We start from the raw sequence: 13,945 nt of genomic DNA, 5'->3' as shown, positions 1-13,945 counted from the left end.
GACTCTCTGCATAAATGGGGCATATTATCCTCCCCTCAGTGTGACTGTGAGTCCCACTTCACACTGTAGATCGCATTGTGACCAGCTGTATGCTGAGGGCATATACTGGTCTAGTATCTGATTTTTTAAATATAAACGATGCTGCACATCAATGGTTAGATGGCCTTGACATTGGTATTTGAACATAGATCTTTTTAACATTCATATTTAATTGTGTTTTACTAATCTAGATGAAATGTTAATATTGCTAGTCCATGTATGATATGCCATACATTAAATAAATCTTGATAACAGTATAGAGATGCCTTGACATTGCTTTGGTAAAGAATGGTTGACTTCAGCCTAGTTTACAGTTTTCATATTTTGTAGTGTTCCCCCATCTAAGTACTAACTGGGTCCAACCTTGCTTAGGAGTTGTTGTTTTTTGACATTAATATTTGATAATGCCAATCATGAACGTTAATTTCTTTTTTTTAACAATTTCATTCTGCAGTTCTTATTATAGGCAGTTTTTTTGCTATCCAGCTTATTCAATTTTGATAATACAGGTAGTCCTTGAGTTACAACAGTCCATTTAGTGACCATTCAAAGTTACAATGGCATCTAAAAAATTGACATAATCAGTTTTCACATTTACAACCTTTGTAGTATCCCCTTGGTCATGTGATCAAAATTTGGATGCTTGGCAATAGACTCATATTTATGACGGTTGCAGTGTCCTGAAGGTCATGTGATCTCCTTTTGTACCCTTCTGACAAGCAAAGTCAATGGGGAAGCCAGATTCACTTAATAACAGTTTGATTAATTTAACAACTACAGTGATTCGCTTAACAACTGTGGCAAGAAAAGTTAAAAAATGGGGCAAACTCATGTAACAAATGTTTCATTTAGCAATGGAAATGTTGAGTTCAATTGTGGTCCTAAGTCGAGGACTACCTGTACGTGCTCTACCACCTTGATGAAAAGCTGTGTATAAGGAATTATTCACCTGAGCACTTCTAGTAGTTTTAAGTGGCTGTGGTATAGCAACCTTCATTATTTTGCAAAGAGGAATTCACTAAAATAAAAGGTTCACTGGAATTTAAAAGGTAGTTCAAGAGGCAAAAGCAAACAATAGTTTGAGGTAAATAAAAGTAAAAGTATTGGAAAACATTCAACTCTGGACTCCCGGCCATATAAAAGAAGTATTTCATTGTCAACAAATGACATGGCAATATCAATAGAAATCTAAATATTCAGAAAAGCCATATTATTATGTAATGCATTTGATTCTTTCTCTTCAAAGTAACAGAAAAAACACCTTTTAAATCTATAATTGCACACCTGGTCTAAAGAAAATATGCTTGCTTCTCCTTTAAATCCATCTTACACTTCCCAGTATATCAAATTAAAACTTATTTGCCAAAGAAAACTTTAAATGTTAGTTTTAAAATTGATTTCACAATGCTCCCATTAAGTATTATAAGCATAATAATAATAATAATAATAATAATAATAATAATAATAATAATAGTAATAATAATCCATAAAATCCATAAGATCCCTAGTTCCTTAGTTTAACTGTACAATCTAAGCTCATACATAACAGAAAGAAAAAATCTACTGTATATTTCAGGATACATATACAACCACCACACCATGGTAACTGATTGATCTTATTTATTTATTTTTTCCCATATTTATTAGCTTTGTTAAATGCCTTTGCACCTTTTTCTTTGTTAGGACATGTCAATGAAAGTACTAAATTCTTCTGTTTTTATCTATTCAAATCTCTCTTTTCAATGTACAGTATATTCAGTGGAATGAATGAACACACAGACATACACAAACACACAGTACACATAGCAGGAATGAGAAGAAAGTGAGGAGGAGGAAAAAGCCATTCTGAGGGAAGCTGTAAAGTTTATGGAGGTTGAAGTGGTATTTTCCTCCATTCAAAGTCTGTTTCAGACATTCCCAGAAAGGACAAGCTGCTTGCTGCTTTTCTTTTCTCAAAGTAGTTGTAGGGTTTTTTGGTTTCCTACTTATGTGACTAGAAGAGAAGGAAGGCTAGAAAATCAAGATCATCACTCCCTTCCTTTCAATCATTTATCTAGGTAAAGGAATCTGCCTTTTCTCTTGGAACCAATCTGAAGAGCTTGTGTAAATTCTTTTGAGATAATTTTAGATTAAAAAAAATGAAGATGACATGATAAGCCAGAGAACATTCTTCCATTTGACATTCACCATAAAAATACCCTGATGGCCCCTGAGAAACCAAAGTGGTATTGGCAACTACATCTTAGCAATAATTTCAATGAACATGATTTATTGGAAACTTGTCCAATTGTCCAACTGTGCATGCATTGTTATTTGCTCCTGGTAGAACTTTGGAGACTGTCAAGGCCATTGGAATGGGTTTCTGCCAGACCACCTGAGGTTAATAACACCATTGATTATAGTAACTCACATCTTGTGAATACTGTACACAGAACACAGTTTGCCATGAAAAACTGATGCTCTATACCAGTGGTGTCAAACTCAAATAGAAACAGCGGCCACTAGTTTTGTTGTATGCTGCTGCTGGTGTGTGTGTGTGTGTGTGTGTGTGTGTGTGTGTGTGTGTGTGAATTAATGCATCAACATATTAAAATCTGATAGGAACTAGATACAACTGATACATAAAAAGAAGAATTTGATTATTTGTTTTCAATATTTAAATGTATTTACATATTTTTGAGAGTATAAAGTGTACAAACACAAACATTCCACACCCCATTCTGGCTTCTTCCCACCTACTACCATATTATCACACAAACTACCTCCTCCTCCCATTTACACCTCCCTCTAATGTTCCCTCTAATTTCGGACATTCCATGTGTAGAAAAAAAAAATGATTTGCACAGCTTTTTCCAAACCATGTACTAATTTGTGTGCCACAATATGAGAATATGAATAAATTTCAAATACAAGTAATAGTGATGTTACAATATCTATTTCTTAGTTAACACATAGAAAGTAGAAAGAATAACAGTATGTCACCTATGTGCTTGAAAGTTGTGCTTTCAAGTCATTCTGGATCCTGGTCACTGCCCTCTACTTTTCTTGGCAGCATTTTTCATAAGTGACTCAGCAGTTCTTTCTTCCTACAGGTGTGTATGTTATTAGCCCAAGCTTACCTAGCTGGCTTTGTGCTCAAGGCTGAACTAGAACTTCCCAGCTCCAGACACACACCCTTATAGATTATGATACAGTAACCACTGATAACTGCAATCAATATCCTGCAATTATTTAAATCTTTCTTTCTTTCTTTCTCTCTCTCTTTTCTCTTTCTCTTTCTTTCTTTCTCTTTCTCCCATCCATCCACTATTATGAAAGCAGAATTTTGAAAAAAGAAAGAAAAACATTCAGATCATTCCCTTATCATGTTTCTCCATTCTTTCTTTTCCTCTGGACATTTAAAGTTTATTAATTTTAAAACTATTGTTTTATAAACTTAACAATAATTATAAACATATATATATATATATATATATATATATATATATATATATATATATATATATATATATATATATATATATATCTTGTGAATCCAAATAACCCCACAATATATTAATTCAACCTGTTTTGTAAACAGAAGAAAAAGACTTTAACCTTTCTTGATGGGCGGAGAGAAATTAATATAGCCTATTTTGAAGGGAGGCCGGAGCAGGTCAGCCACCAGTGCAAGCCACATATCTGCTGTCGCCCAAGGAAAAGACACAATCTCTCTGCCTCAGCTTATTTGCAGCATTCAAGGTCTCATGATGCTCTTGCAGTGCAGACTAAGAGGGAACTCCTGGTGCTCCTACTCAGTCTGTATCATAGTATCACCCGGCAACCATCACTATATTGCAGTTAAATTGAAGAGGTGTACCCGTGGAGGATTCCATGTGTATCCTGAGCCTAGAGGTTTATGGAGGTTGGCTACTAAATTTATTATTATTTAGTTTTAAAATGTATCGTCTATGTTTTATTGTATTTTATTACATTTCCCTCCCCCCCCCATATTTCCCAATTGCATTTTAATCTGATTCAGGATGCGCTCAGGAGCTTTTGCTACCTCCATAACTAGATACTTTTCCAGTTCAGAAAATTGCAATAATGCCATGTGTATTTGTCAAATTAAAATTTGAAATGTTTTTTGAAGGGCAAATGAATTTCCACATGCAATAAGCTGCAGAACACCAGCAATAGATTTAATTAAATATTGTATTGTACTTTTGACTTCTTACTCAAAAAGATACAATCTTTTCAGAAAATGAGACTGCTAGTAGCAATTTTTAATTTTAACTATACACTATACGCAACAGAGCAGTATTTACTGCTGGAATTTTTCCATTTTTCTCCGCCCTACGTCCTGGGCACTCAGCATTGCTAGGGTCACTTGGTACCACATCAACCATCATCCACTATTTCCTACTCCAGATGATAACTTATGGAAACATACACATCAGCCTTGTTCAAACTGACTCATTCAAAGGGAAAATAAGAATGTTCCAGAGTTTAAACTATTATGTTTTGTACATGATTACTTGGTGGTTTAGTATTCTTTTATTTACACTAAAATACAAGCAAAACAAAAATGACCTCTTCACTTTTTATGCCATTTCTCTAATTCATAAACCTGTAGTTTGAGATAATTATTTGCAAATAAGATAGCCTTGCTTAATAGTCGCAAGAACGGGGAAACCTTTAAAATCATTCTCATAGTTCAGAATGCAAAACACCTCTATTAATCTACTGACAACATTTATATATAACACTCAATAAACAAGATTCCAAATTACTCTCTTGGGATTTTTTGGCTAGGATCAGATGGCATGTTAATAAGAAATAAAGTAATTCTAATGCTGGCCTGTGACAGTAATAAAAACTGATTGATTAATAAAGTTATCCTGTTGCATATAAGAATGTGACCCATTTTAGTGGAGAATTTCTAAATAAATTGGACCAAAATAAATTATAACTTGGGTGAAGAGGTGGGAGAATGTTTTTCTGACAGAAAATATGAATTATGAATTGTTCTAGTCTATTTAGAACAGAATGAACTATATATCTAACCACATCTATTTTGATGTTTTATTGGATACATGGGGTGTGTCAGAATATGAAAAGGCTTGTACCCATAGTTTTCTGAAGTTGTGAAAATTCAGACAAAAATTCTTATGTAGGAATAAAACAACTTTGTATGCTAGAAGACTTTCTAATTTCTAATTATGATTTATCTATCCATCTCATTTTAGGAAACATTCGCACTTCTTGTACACTTCCAGAATTGGAGAGTATGGGCCATAGTGTAACTTGCTCAATTAATCTTTTGAACGCAGAAATCATTTTAAGTCAAACAGATAAGGAACACTGCTATTTCTCCTCTGAGAAGCTACCATGAAGAGATTCTTTTGCAACTGGAAGGAATTTGGTGTTACCTTTTGAAAATGTAACAACAACCATCAAAGAGGAAGATTAGGTGAGAACAAATCAAATGGGGAAAACAACAAGTTACCTTGATGTCAAGGGACTAAGAAAAAAGAATAAGAAGCACAGAACTCTTTTTAATGAATACTATGTAGCTTTCTTGATCTCAAAACACATTTACTTTTTTTAGTTCTCCAAGAGATGTGATGAACTCCAACTTTATATTTTTCTCCCCTAAAAAAATTACAATGTATCAATTGTATCCAACTGAATTTATTCTAAAATAGGCTCCCCTTCTAACTCTTACAGTTGTTTTTTTATAGGATGGATTCCTGTTCCTTCACAGACAAATGCATCATTTCATTTTAATACTGTTAATTAATACCCCAAATAGTACTGTAAATCAAATATGAAGCTGGCAGAAACACTAAAACCTACAAATATATTTGATGCTCTTAAAATAAATCTATATACAATAGTCCTCAACTTACAACCACAACTGGAAGCAGAATTTCTGTTCCTAAACAAGGTCATTGTTAAGTGAGTCACACCCAACTTCACAACCAGTTTTGCCACAATTGTTAAGCAATTAGTGAATGACACAGTCATTAAGTAAATCTGGCTTCTCATTAACTTTGCTTGTCAGAAACTGGCTGGGAAGGTTGTAAATGGTGATCACATGGATCCTAGGATGGTACATATACATGCAGGTATTGCCATGTGCCTGAATTTTGATATGTGGCTATGGGGATGCTGCAATGGTCATAAATGCAAAGACCAGCTGCAAGTCAGTTTTTTCAGTGTGGTTGTAATTTTGAATGGGCACTAAATGAATAGTTGTTAAGGATTACTGTATTTATTTATTTCTTTATTTTATTTTAATTTTATTTTATTAAATTTCTATACCGCCCTTCTCCCGAAGGACTCAGGGCAATGAACAGCCGTAAGATAAAACACATAAATACAAAAATTTAAAATAAATTAAAAACGAATTAAATAATTTGGCTGAATTTAAAATACCCCATAATTTAAAACAAATTAAAATTTACATTTAAAAAGGGGAGAAGATTTAGGCCAGGCCAGCTTGATGAAATAAAAAAGTCTTAAGCACGCGACGGAAGGTGCGCAGATCCGGGATCCTCCGTATCTCCGGGGGGAGCTCGTTCCAGATCGTAGGTGCCCCCACAGAGAAGGCTCTCCCCCTAGGGGCTGCCAGTCGACATTTTTGGCCGACGGCACCCGGAGGAGCCCCTCTCTATGGGAGCGTACTGGCCGGTGGGAGGCTATTGGTGGTAGCAGGCGGTCCCGTAGATAACCAGGTCCTAAGCCATGGAGCGCTTTAAAGGTGATAACCAGAACCTTGAAGCACACTCGGAAGACCACCGGGAGCCAGTGCAGCTCGCACAGGAGAGGTGTTACATGGGAACTCCACGTTGATCCCATTACCACCCGCGCGGCCGCACTCTGCGCCAGTTGGAACCTCCGAGTGCACCTCAAGGGGAGCCCCATGTAGAGAGCGTTACAATAGTCCAGACGAGAGGTGACGAGGGCATGAGTGACTGTGTGTAGAGTCCCGATCTAGAAAGCGACGCAACTGGCGGATCAGGCGAACCTGATGAAAAATCCTCCTGGTCACGGCCATCAAGTGCTCTTCTAAAGACAGCCGTGAATCCAAGAGGACGCCCAAGTTGCGAGCCCTTTCCGTGGGGGCCAATGATTCACCCCCAATAGTCAGCGATGGCGCCAGCTGACTATATTGGGACGTCGGAGACCACAGCCACTCAATCTTGGATGGGTTGAGCCTGAGCTTGTTTCTCCCCATCCAGATCCGTACGGCCTCCAGGCACCGGGACATCACTTCAAGGGCATCGTTGGGGTGGTCCGGGGTGGAGATGTAGTTCTGTACCTTTTTTTCAGCTTGTTTAATCAAGTCAAACAAAACACATTTTTCATTTTGTGTACACTCAACATTCAAGATAACATTACCAGAAACCATCAAAGTTTGTTATTATCCACTAATCCACTAGAGCGTATGATGATGACCTCATAAAACTTGAAAATGAGATTAAAAAAGCAGTGAAACTAACCAAATATTTTATCCCAAATACGTGGCAAGTCAACAAAGTTCAAAACTACCCGAATGTGAAATCCCAATATATCTACTTTTTAGTTAAATCTATCTACAATCATTTGTTTAAATACCTGTTCTTTTACAGAAGCTAGAATAGTAGTGGCAGTAGCCTCTGTTTCCATGGCAGGATTTGCAGAAGATTCTTGGTTGGTCAGTTGCAGCCCATCTTCCAAAGGGATCTGTTCAGGAGCTGGCATATTGCCTGGTGGGGGGAAAACATTAGTTTGATATCTGATGTTTATGGATTCAATTGACATGCTACCTTTGCTGCGCTAAAAATATTCCCTAGCATTTTCCAAATCTAAATGAATATGATATGAAATTAAGCAATAAGAATTTCATATTTTTCCTCCTTGTAATAATGGCTAGGAAACAAGGGGAATACGTAACCTGTGAGCACAGCTCATCTCATTTTGACCGCTAAAAAGTAATAGCATAGTATCTTGTTATTCTGATTGGAAAACATATGAAAGCTATAATATATCTCCTAAAATATGTCACAGCTTAAAAAATAAGGGGGGAAAACCAAAACTCCATCACCAGTCTTACCAGCTTGTATAATGCCGCCTTTGTCCACAAAAAATTGTCTGACTTACAAGAATGCAGTAGTCTATGAATATCTCTATTTTAAAACAGATTAAAGTATCTTTCATTACTCTGTAGCCCTAGATTTAAGGAATTAAAGTGTTTGCTGTATTTTGCTGGATAGTTACTATATGATAATTGGTATAATTTTCCCCAGATACACCTATATGTTAAAAACATCAAACCTTTCACCTTTTGATAATCTCAGGTACTGATAATGATTCAATTGTGTTTCTGCTTCTTCTTCAAGAAGTCCTTGACTTATGATCAGAATGGACTCCCGAATTTCAATAAGGCAAGGCACCATGTAAACAGACTTGATTTTACAACCTTTTTTATGAAGATCGTAAAGCGAATCATTATAATTGTTAAGTGAGTCCATTTTTCTGAACACCATTTTTTTGTCAGAAATCACGAAAAAAACACCCTTGAGGTAGATAAATCTTCATATATAATTCCTTCAGGATGCTGTTACCTGTCTGCCTTAAAGCAAAAAGTCACAACTTCCATTATACGTATTTCATGCAAATGTATCAGCTTTTTCCTATTTCTTAAGATTCATATTAGCAAGAAATTAGAAATAGGAAGAGGAAAATATCAATGGCTGCCTTAGACTGGAATGACACCTCTATACTTGACTTATCAGATTTGGTTGACTGATCAATTTTCAATTGCTAGCAAGAGAAGTGCAAGATGAAAATCTCGTAATCATAGCTAATACTGATATGCCAAGTCCACATATCCTACTAGGTTATCTCTGGCCTAAAGAGACATTAAAATAAACTATTTCTACTTTAAAAGTCTTAATTTCCTGAAGGAGTTTCTTAGGTCAACCAGAAGTTTATAAGCAAAATACAAGCTCCTTGTTTCCTAGCTACTGGTATCAAGAGATTTTCTGCTTCCAATTTTGGAAGCAAGTGGTGATTTACATGCCTGCAAGATACTTTTCACTATCTCTCCTTAACATACATAGCAAGCTACAAACCCTCCAAATTTCAGAACTCTGTTATAATTTCATTGGAAAAATATAGCAGAGATCAAGTACTTTTTCTGAACTTTCTGACTCTCTCAAAGTTACAGAGCTTCTATTTAGTCTAGATAAGATACACAATTTGTATTCACAGTATTTTTGCTATATAAATCTATTAGTTTAACAACAGTTAAGCTACCGGTATGTAGCTTTTAACAGGTAATTAGCTAATATTTTCAAAGAGCAATGAGTTCCCAAACTGACTTGAATGAGTTTAAGAATTAACACCATGAAGAACCAATAGGTTATGATTATCCGAAACAACTAATAAATCCGATTTTCAGAAATAACTCATATTATCTTGAATGTGAAATCTATTTCAAACTGGATGTTTGCTGTAATTCCCCCTTTTACAAAACTTTTATTTCTTTTTTTAAAAAAGTTTTTTATTAAGTACACATTAAAAACATTGGACACAGTGTGACCATTCTGGTTTTATCATATCCATACATATTTTTTTAACAATACAACAAATATAACTACTACCTATCATACATTAAAAAAAGTTTTATTTCCAGTTAAATATTAAATCATTCAAATTTTTATTTTTATAAATTCATTCAACAGCTCCATCCAACTCTAACCTTTATGTCTTCAGTGTTAGCAGTGGTGAAGGCTAAAGGACAAAAAAAAAAAAAAAAGACCAACAAAAATAAACCACCCCTATCTTCCAACTGCCATGTCACCTGCCAGACTTAGGATGTAAATGCTGGGGTGCTGGTATACCTTAAGCAAATGTGATACTTAAGTATATGCTTGAATTAGATAGAGATTTCTTTTAAAGCACTAATTATTATAGCACAGTGATGGCTAACTTTTTCGGCGCCAAGTGCCGAAAGTGCGTGTGCACACCCATAATGCAATGCTCGTGCGATCTCCCCGCAGGACCCATCCCCCGCAAATACACACACGACCCCTGCGCATGCGTGCGCTCCCTGCCCCCGTGCATGCACACACATCTCCTGCATGCGCCCTGCCCTCCACGCTTGCACGGCAGAGAACCAAAAACCAGCTTGCCGGAGGGAGGCATGCACACGAGTGGTGGAGCTGAGCTCGGGCAATGGTCACCTGCCCGCAGAGCTGTGGCACGTGTGCCATAGGTTTGCCATCACGGGTATAAAGTGAAATTGAACGGCTGATTAGTTATTACAGTATTTCCTTTTGTAAACTCTACTTTTATTATTATTTATTTATGTTATTATTTTATTAATAAAATAAGGGCTTTCCTATTTGAAATTCTTACAATTAGCCAGATTTTAATTACCTGGAACTTTGATATGAAACTTCAGTAACCTCTGTTCCCCAATGCAGAGGAATGGCAAAAACCATCTGGTAATCAGTCTCTATCTTTATACTACTAAAACTCTTATGACTGTTTGTAACCTTCAAATGAGTGGGAGAGTGCATCAGAAGGCAACAATTTTGAATCAACATAGGAAAAATGGGCTAATTTACAGAATACGTGCAAAATCTAGGACCTATGACTTGCGTGGGATTGAAATTTGGCAAAGATGTGTCCACTTCAGCGCTGTTGTGTTGCTGTGATCACATGATTGCCATTTCTAACTCTCCCTTCCAGCTTCCTACAAGGAAGTCAGTAGGGAAACCAGCAAGAAGTTGGAAGTTGCTCCCATTCCCACTGGTTTTTTGCCCATTTGGACATTTTGTTTCTCTGTTTAGGTAAGGAAATATCTCTGAATTTATGACCCAATAGGTCATGAGTTGGCTACTTTCATTCTACTGTATGAAAGAGCAAATGAATTATCTGAGAGTAATTTCTCTGGCACTCCTCAGGCTCCTTTCTCAATGTTTAAAAAATGTTTCATAAAACATAAAAAACACCCTCCAACCTAACATAATTATTTTTAAGGATGTCACGAATGGCCCTGCACAGGCTACAAAAACAATTTTTAGAAACCCAGAAATCTTAAGTAGCCAGTGCTTTACTGTGAAGTATGCATTTTCCAGAAAATGAAAGCCATTGGATTAGCTCCCTAAGATGCATTGGCATCTTAAGGAGCATGAGAACAGCCTCAACAGCTTGCTTTCTAGTAGATGGCTGCTTTGAAATTGATTTACATTTGCCATGATTGCCATTATAGAGATTCCAACAATACGCACCCTACATGCTCTTGATTTGGCCTTTGCTTAACATTCATTAATTTAAATTAAAAATTAATTCCATCAAAGACTGAGCTCTTTGTGAGTAGTGAGAATTTTTCTAGTTCAAAATATCTACTAGCAAAACATGGGCTAGGTAGAAATAAACATAATTAAAAATGAGTATTCCCTTTATGTTAAGGTTCTACAGATACTTAAGGCCATTCTGAAATCCTGACAGCTGTGCGCATTAGGATTGTCTTTTTCGAATCTCAGTCAGTTTTTATTGTTTCAACATACCCTTCTGATGCCTAAGTGTAAGCAGAGAAACATAGTGCAACCACCTTTTTATTTCAGTGGTTGACCACAAATAACACATTAAGTGCCCTTTGCTTACAAACTTCTTTCCTACTGTACAAAAAAATCTTTGTATGTTTTTGTAAAGAATATCCTCTTAAAGCAATAACACTTATAGACCGCTTCACAGTGCTTTATAGCCCACTCTAACCAGTTTACAGAGTCAGCATATTGCCCCCAACAATCTGGGTCCTCATTTTACCAACCTTGGAAGGATGGAAGGCTGAGTCAGCATTGAGCTGGTCAGGATCAAACTGCTATTGCTGGCGGCCGCCTTTTTTGGCCCTGAGTTGAGGTGCAGCCGCCATTTTGGAGACCCACAGTTAGCGACCGCCATTTTGGGACTTTATTTCGTCGACAGCCGCCATTTTCTGTCATCCACTGCTAACGGCCGCCATTTTGGACCACCAATTGTTTCGGCCGCCATTTTGTGTCATCTTCAGCCCTCCAGACCACCTTTATTTAGGGCTTTATCATACCTGAGCCTGCCCTTGTGACTCTGTGTCCGCTGTGGTCAGTCTCCAGGCACTCATTGGACTACAGCCCTAGTGATTGACTTTTGTGTCCTTAAGCCTCGCTAGGGGATTGAGCGCCTAACTGCCGCGTCATTGGTTTGGAATGGCTGACTCACCTCTTTCATCGGACCTTGAGCCAGAGGCTAGTCGGCCTCCCAGGTCCAGCAAACGCCACAAGGCAGCATCAGGGCAGCGGTCTGATTTGGCCGGCCGCAAGCCCTACCAGGCCAAGGCGACATCGGGGCAGGACAAAGATGCCTTGAGACATCACAGGGCCCTCGAATGTATTTGTGGTAAGGCACAGAGGTCAGTGTCTCCGGCACCTGCTTCGGACACTTGCTATATACAGACTCATGCGCCCTCACCAGCTATCTCTACCTTGCCTCCACAGCCTCTCTCAGGTCCAGCTGCTGGCAATTTGGCTGGTTCTGGCCACCCCTTATCTCTCTTAAAGAGGGTATCCATGTCTATGCCAGATATGTCGGGGGTGGGCCTGGCCGCCCCCAAGTCGTCGCACCACACTTTACCGGAGGCGACTTTCACTCCAACGGCTGCAAGGCTCCGCGCACAGAAGTCATTTGTACCTGGCTCAAACCTTGATTTGCAGTCCATACTCTCCTCCACCTTGTCTTCCATCCTAGCGGCCGGATTGCAGCAAGCAGTGCAGATCCTGCTTCAGGCCTTGGCCAGACAGCAGGTAGTGCAGGAACAACTACAGCCTAGACCTATCCGGTCACTGGCACACAGGGAGGCTACCTCCCCCGCAGACTCAGACCATGGGGAGGAATGCCCGGAGGATATTGAGTTCTCCGAAGATGAGGGTTTGATGCCTGACACCCGGTCCTTCACCGGACTATTCCGTCCTTCATTGTTTAAATCTCTTCTCCATATGGCCAGGCTGACAACCAACTTCGGCACGACGGGTGAAGCTTCTTCAGGGTCGCAAGCTGCTACAGGGCCCCATGATGTCCTGTTCAAGGTCGCCAAGCAGGAACAGGACTTTATTCCTTGTCCCCAGTTATTTTCGGACGTTGTTCAGGCACCCTGGGGTCAACCTGGGTCTCTTACTATGCCCAGCAGCCAGGATAAGAAGTTATATTGCGCAGCACCAGAACTGGAGGACCTTTTGGCTCTTCCTGCGGTGGACCTCCCCCAGTTGCTTCTCTTTCTTCCGCTTCGGTCATTTACACCGATTCGTTAGATGGGCTTAAAGCCGAGGACAGACGGGCGGAACTGGCTTTTTGCAATTCACACCAGGCGGTGACGTGGGCTATTAAAACGGCAACAGCTACATCATTTTTAAATCAGGCCTCCCTCATCTGGTTGAGGCAATTGTAGGAATGGCTACCTCCTGAAGAAACCAGACTCCATCAGGATATAAACAAAATTGTTGCAGCCACTGAATACTCGGCAGATGCCTCCTTAAACTCCGTAAAGTCTGCTTCGCAAGCACTCGCTTCCACAGTCACATCTAGGAGACTCTTTTGGCTACGCCATTGGAAGGCTGATCTCAAGGCAAAGTGGAAGCTGGCGGCAGCCCCATATAAAGCCCCTAACCTGTTTGGGGCAGCCTTGGACCCGGCCCTTGTAGAGGACAAGGACAAACGGAAGGTGCTTCCTGCATCATATCGCCGGCCGGAACGCCACTATACCCCATATTCGCAACGACAGCCCTTTCGGAACAGCTCCAGGCCCAGAGGGCCCTCGTCTCAGTGAGCCGCGTACCATGGTGGGGACCGTTTTCCAGACAGGCAACAGTTCCGCGACCGTGGCAGGGCACAGCAGCCT

At 38.9% G+C, this 13,945-nt stretch overlaps 1 protein-coding gene across 16 annotated transcripts in view; it reads right to left on the bottom strand.

Moving 5' to 3' along the window:
* PKP4 (plakophilin 4) overlaps window positions 1-13,945 on the bottom strand; it is a 169,086-nt gene that overhangs the window by 108,195 nt on the left and 46,946 nt on the right. For 8 of the 16 annotated variants that reach the window (XM_034425615.3, XM_034425643.3, XM_034425634.3 and 5 more), the window contains exon 2: window positions 7,642-7,772. The exons of the other annotated variants lie outside the window; for them this stretch is intronic. In XM_034425615.3, coding sequence (XP_034281506.1) covers window positions 7,642-7,767 — 126 coding nt within the window. In that variant the 5' untranslated portion in view covers window positions 7,768-7,772. The remainder of the gene's footprint in view (window positions 1-7,641; window positions 7,773-13,945) is intronic. 16 annotated transcript variants of the gene reach the window in all.

This window comes from Pantherophis guttatus, chromosome 1 (assembly GCF_059756535.1).
Source record: "Pantherophis guttatus breed Tessera chromosome 1, ASM5975653v1, whole genome shotgun sequence".
In the NCBI taxonomy this organism is placed as follows: Eukaryota; Metazoa; Chordata; class Lepidosauria; order Squamata; family Colubridae; genus Pantherophis; species Pantherophis guttatus.
Note: the sequence above shows the minus strand (reverse complement) of the source record. Positions and strands in the feature narration are given on the sequence as shown.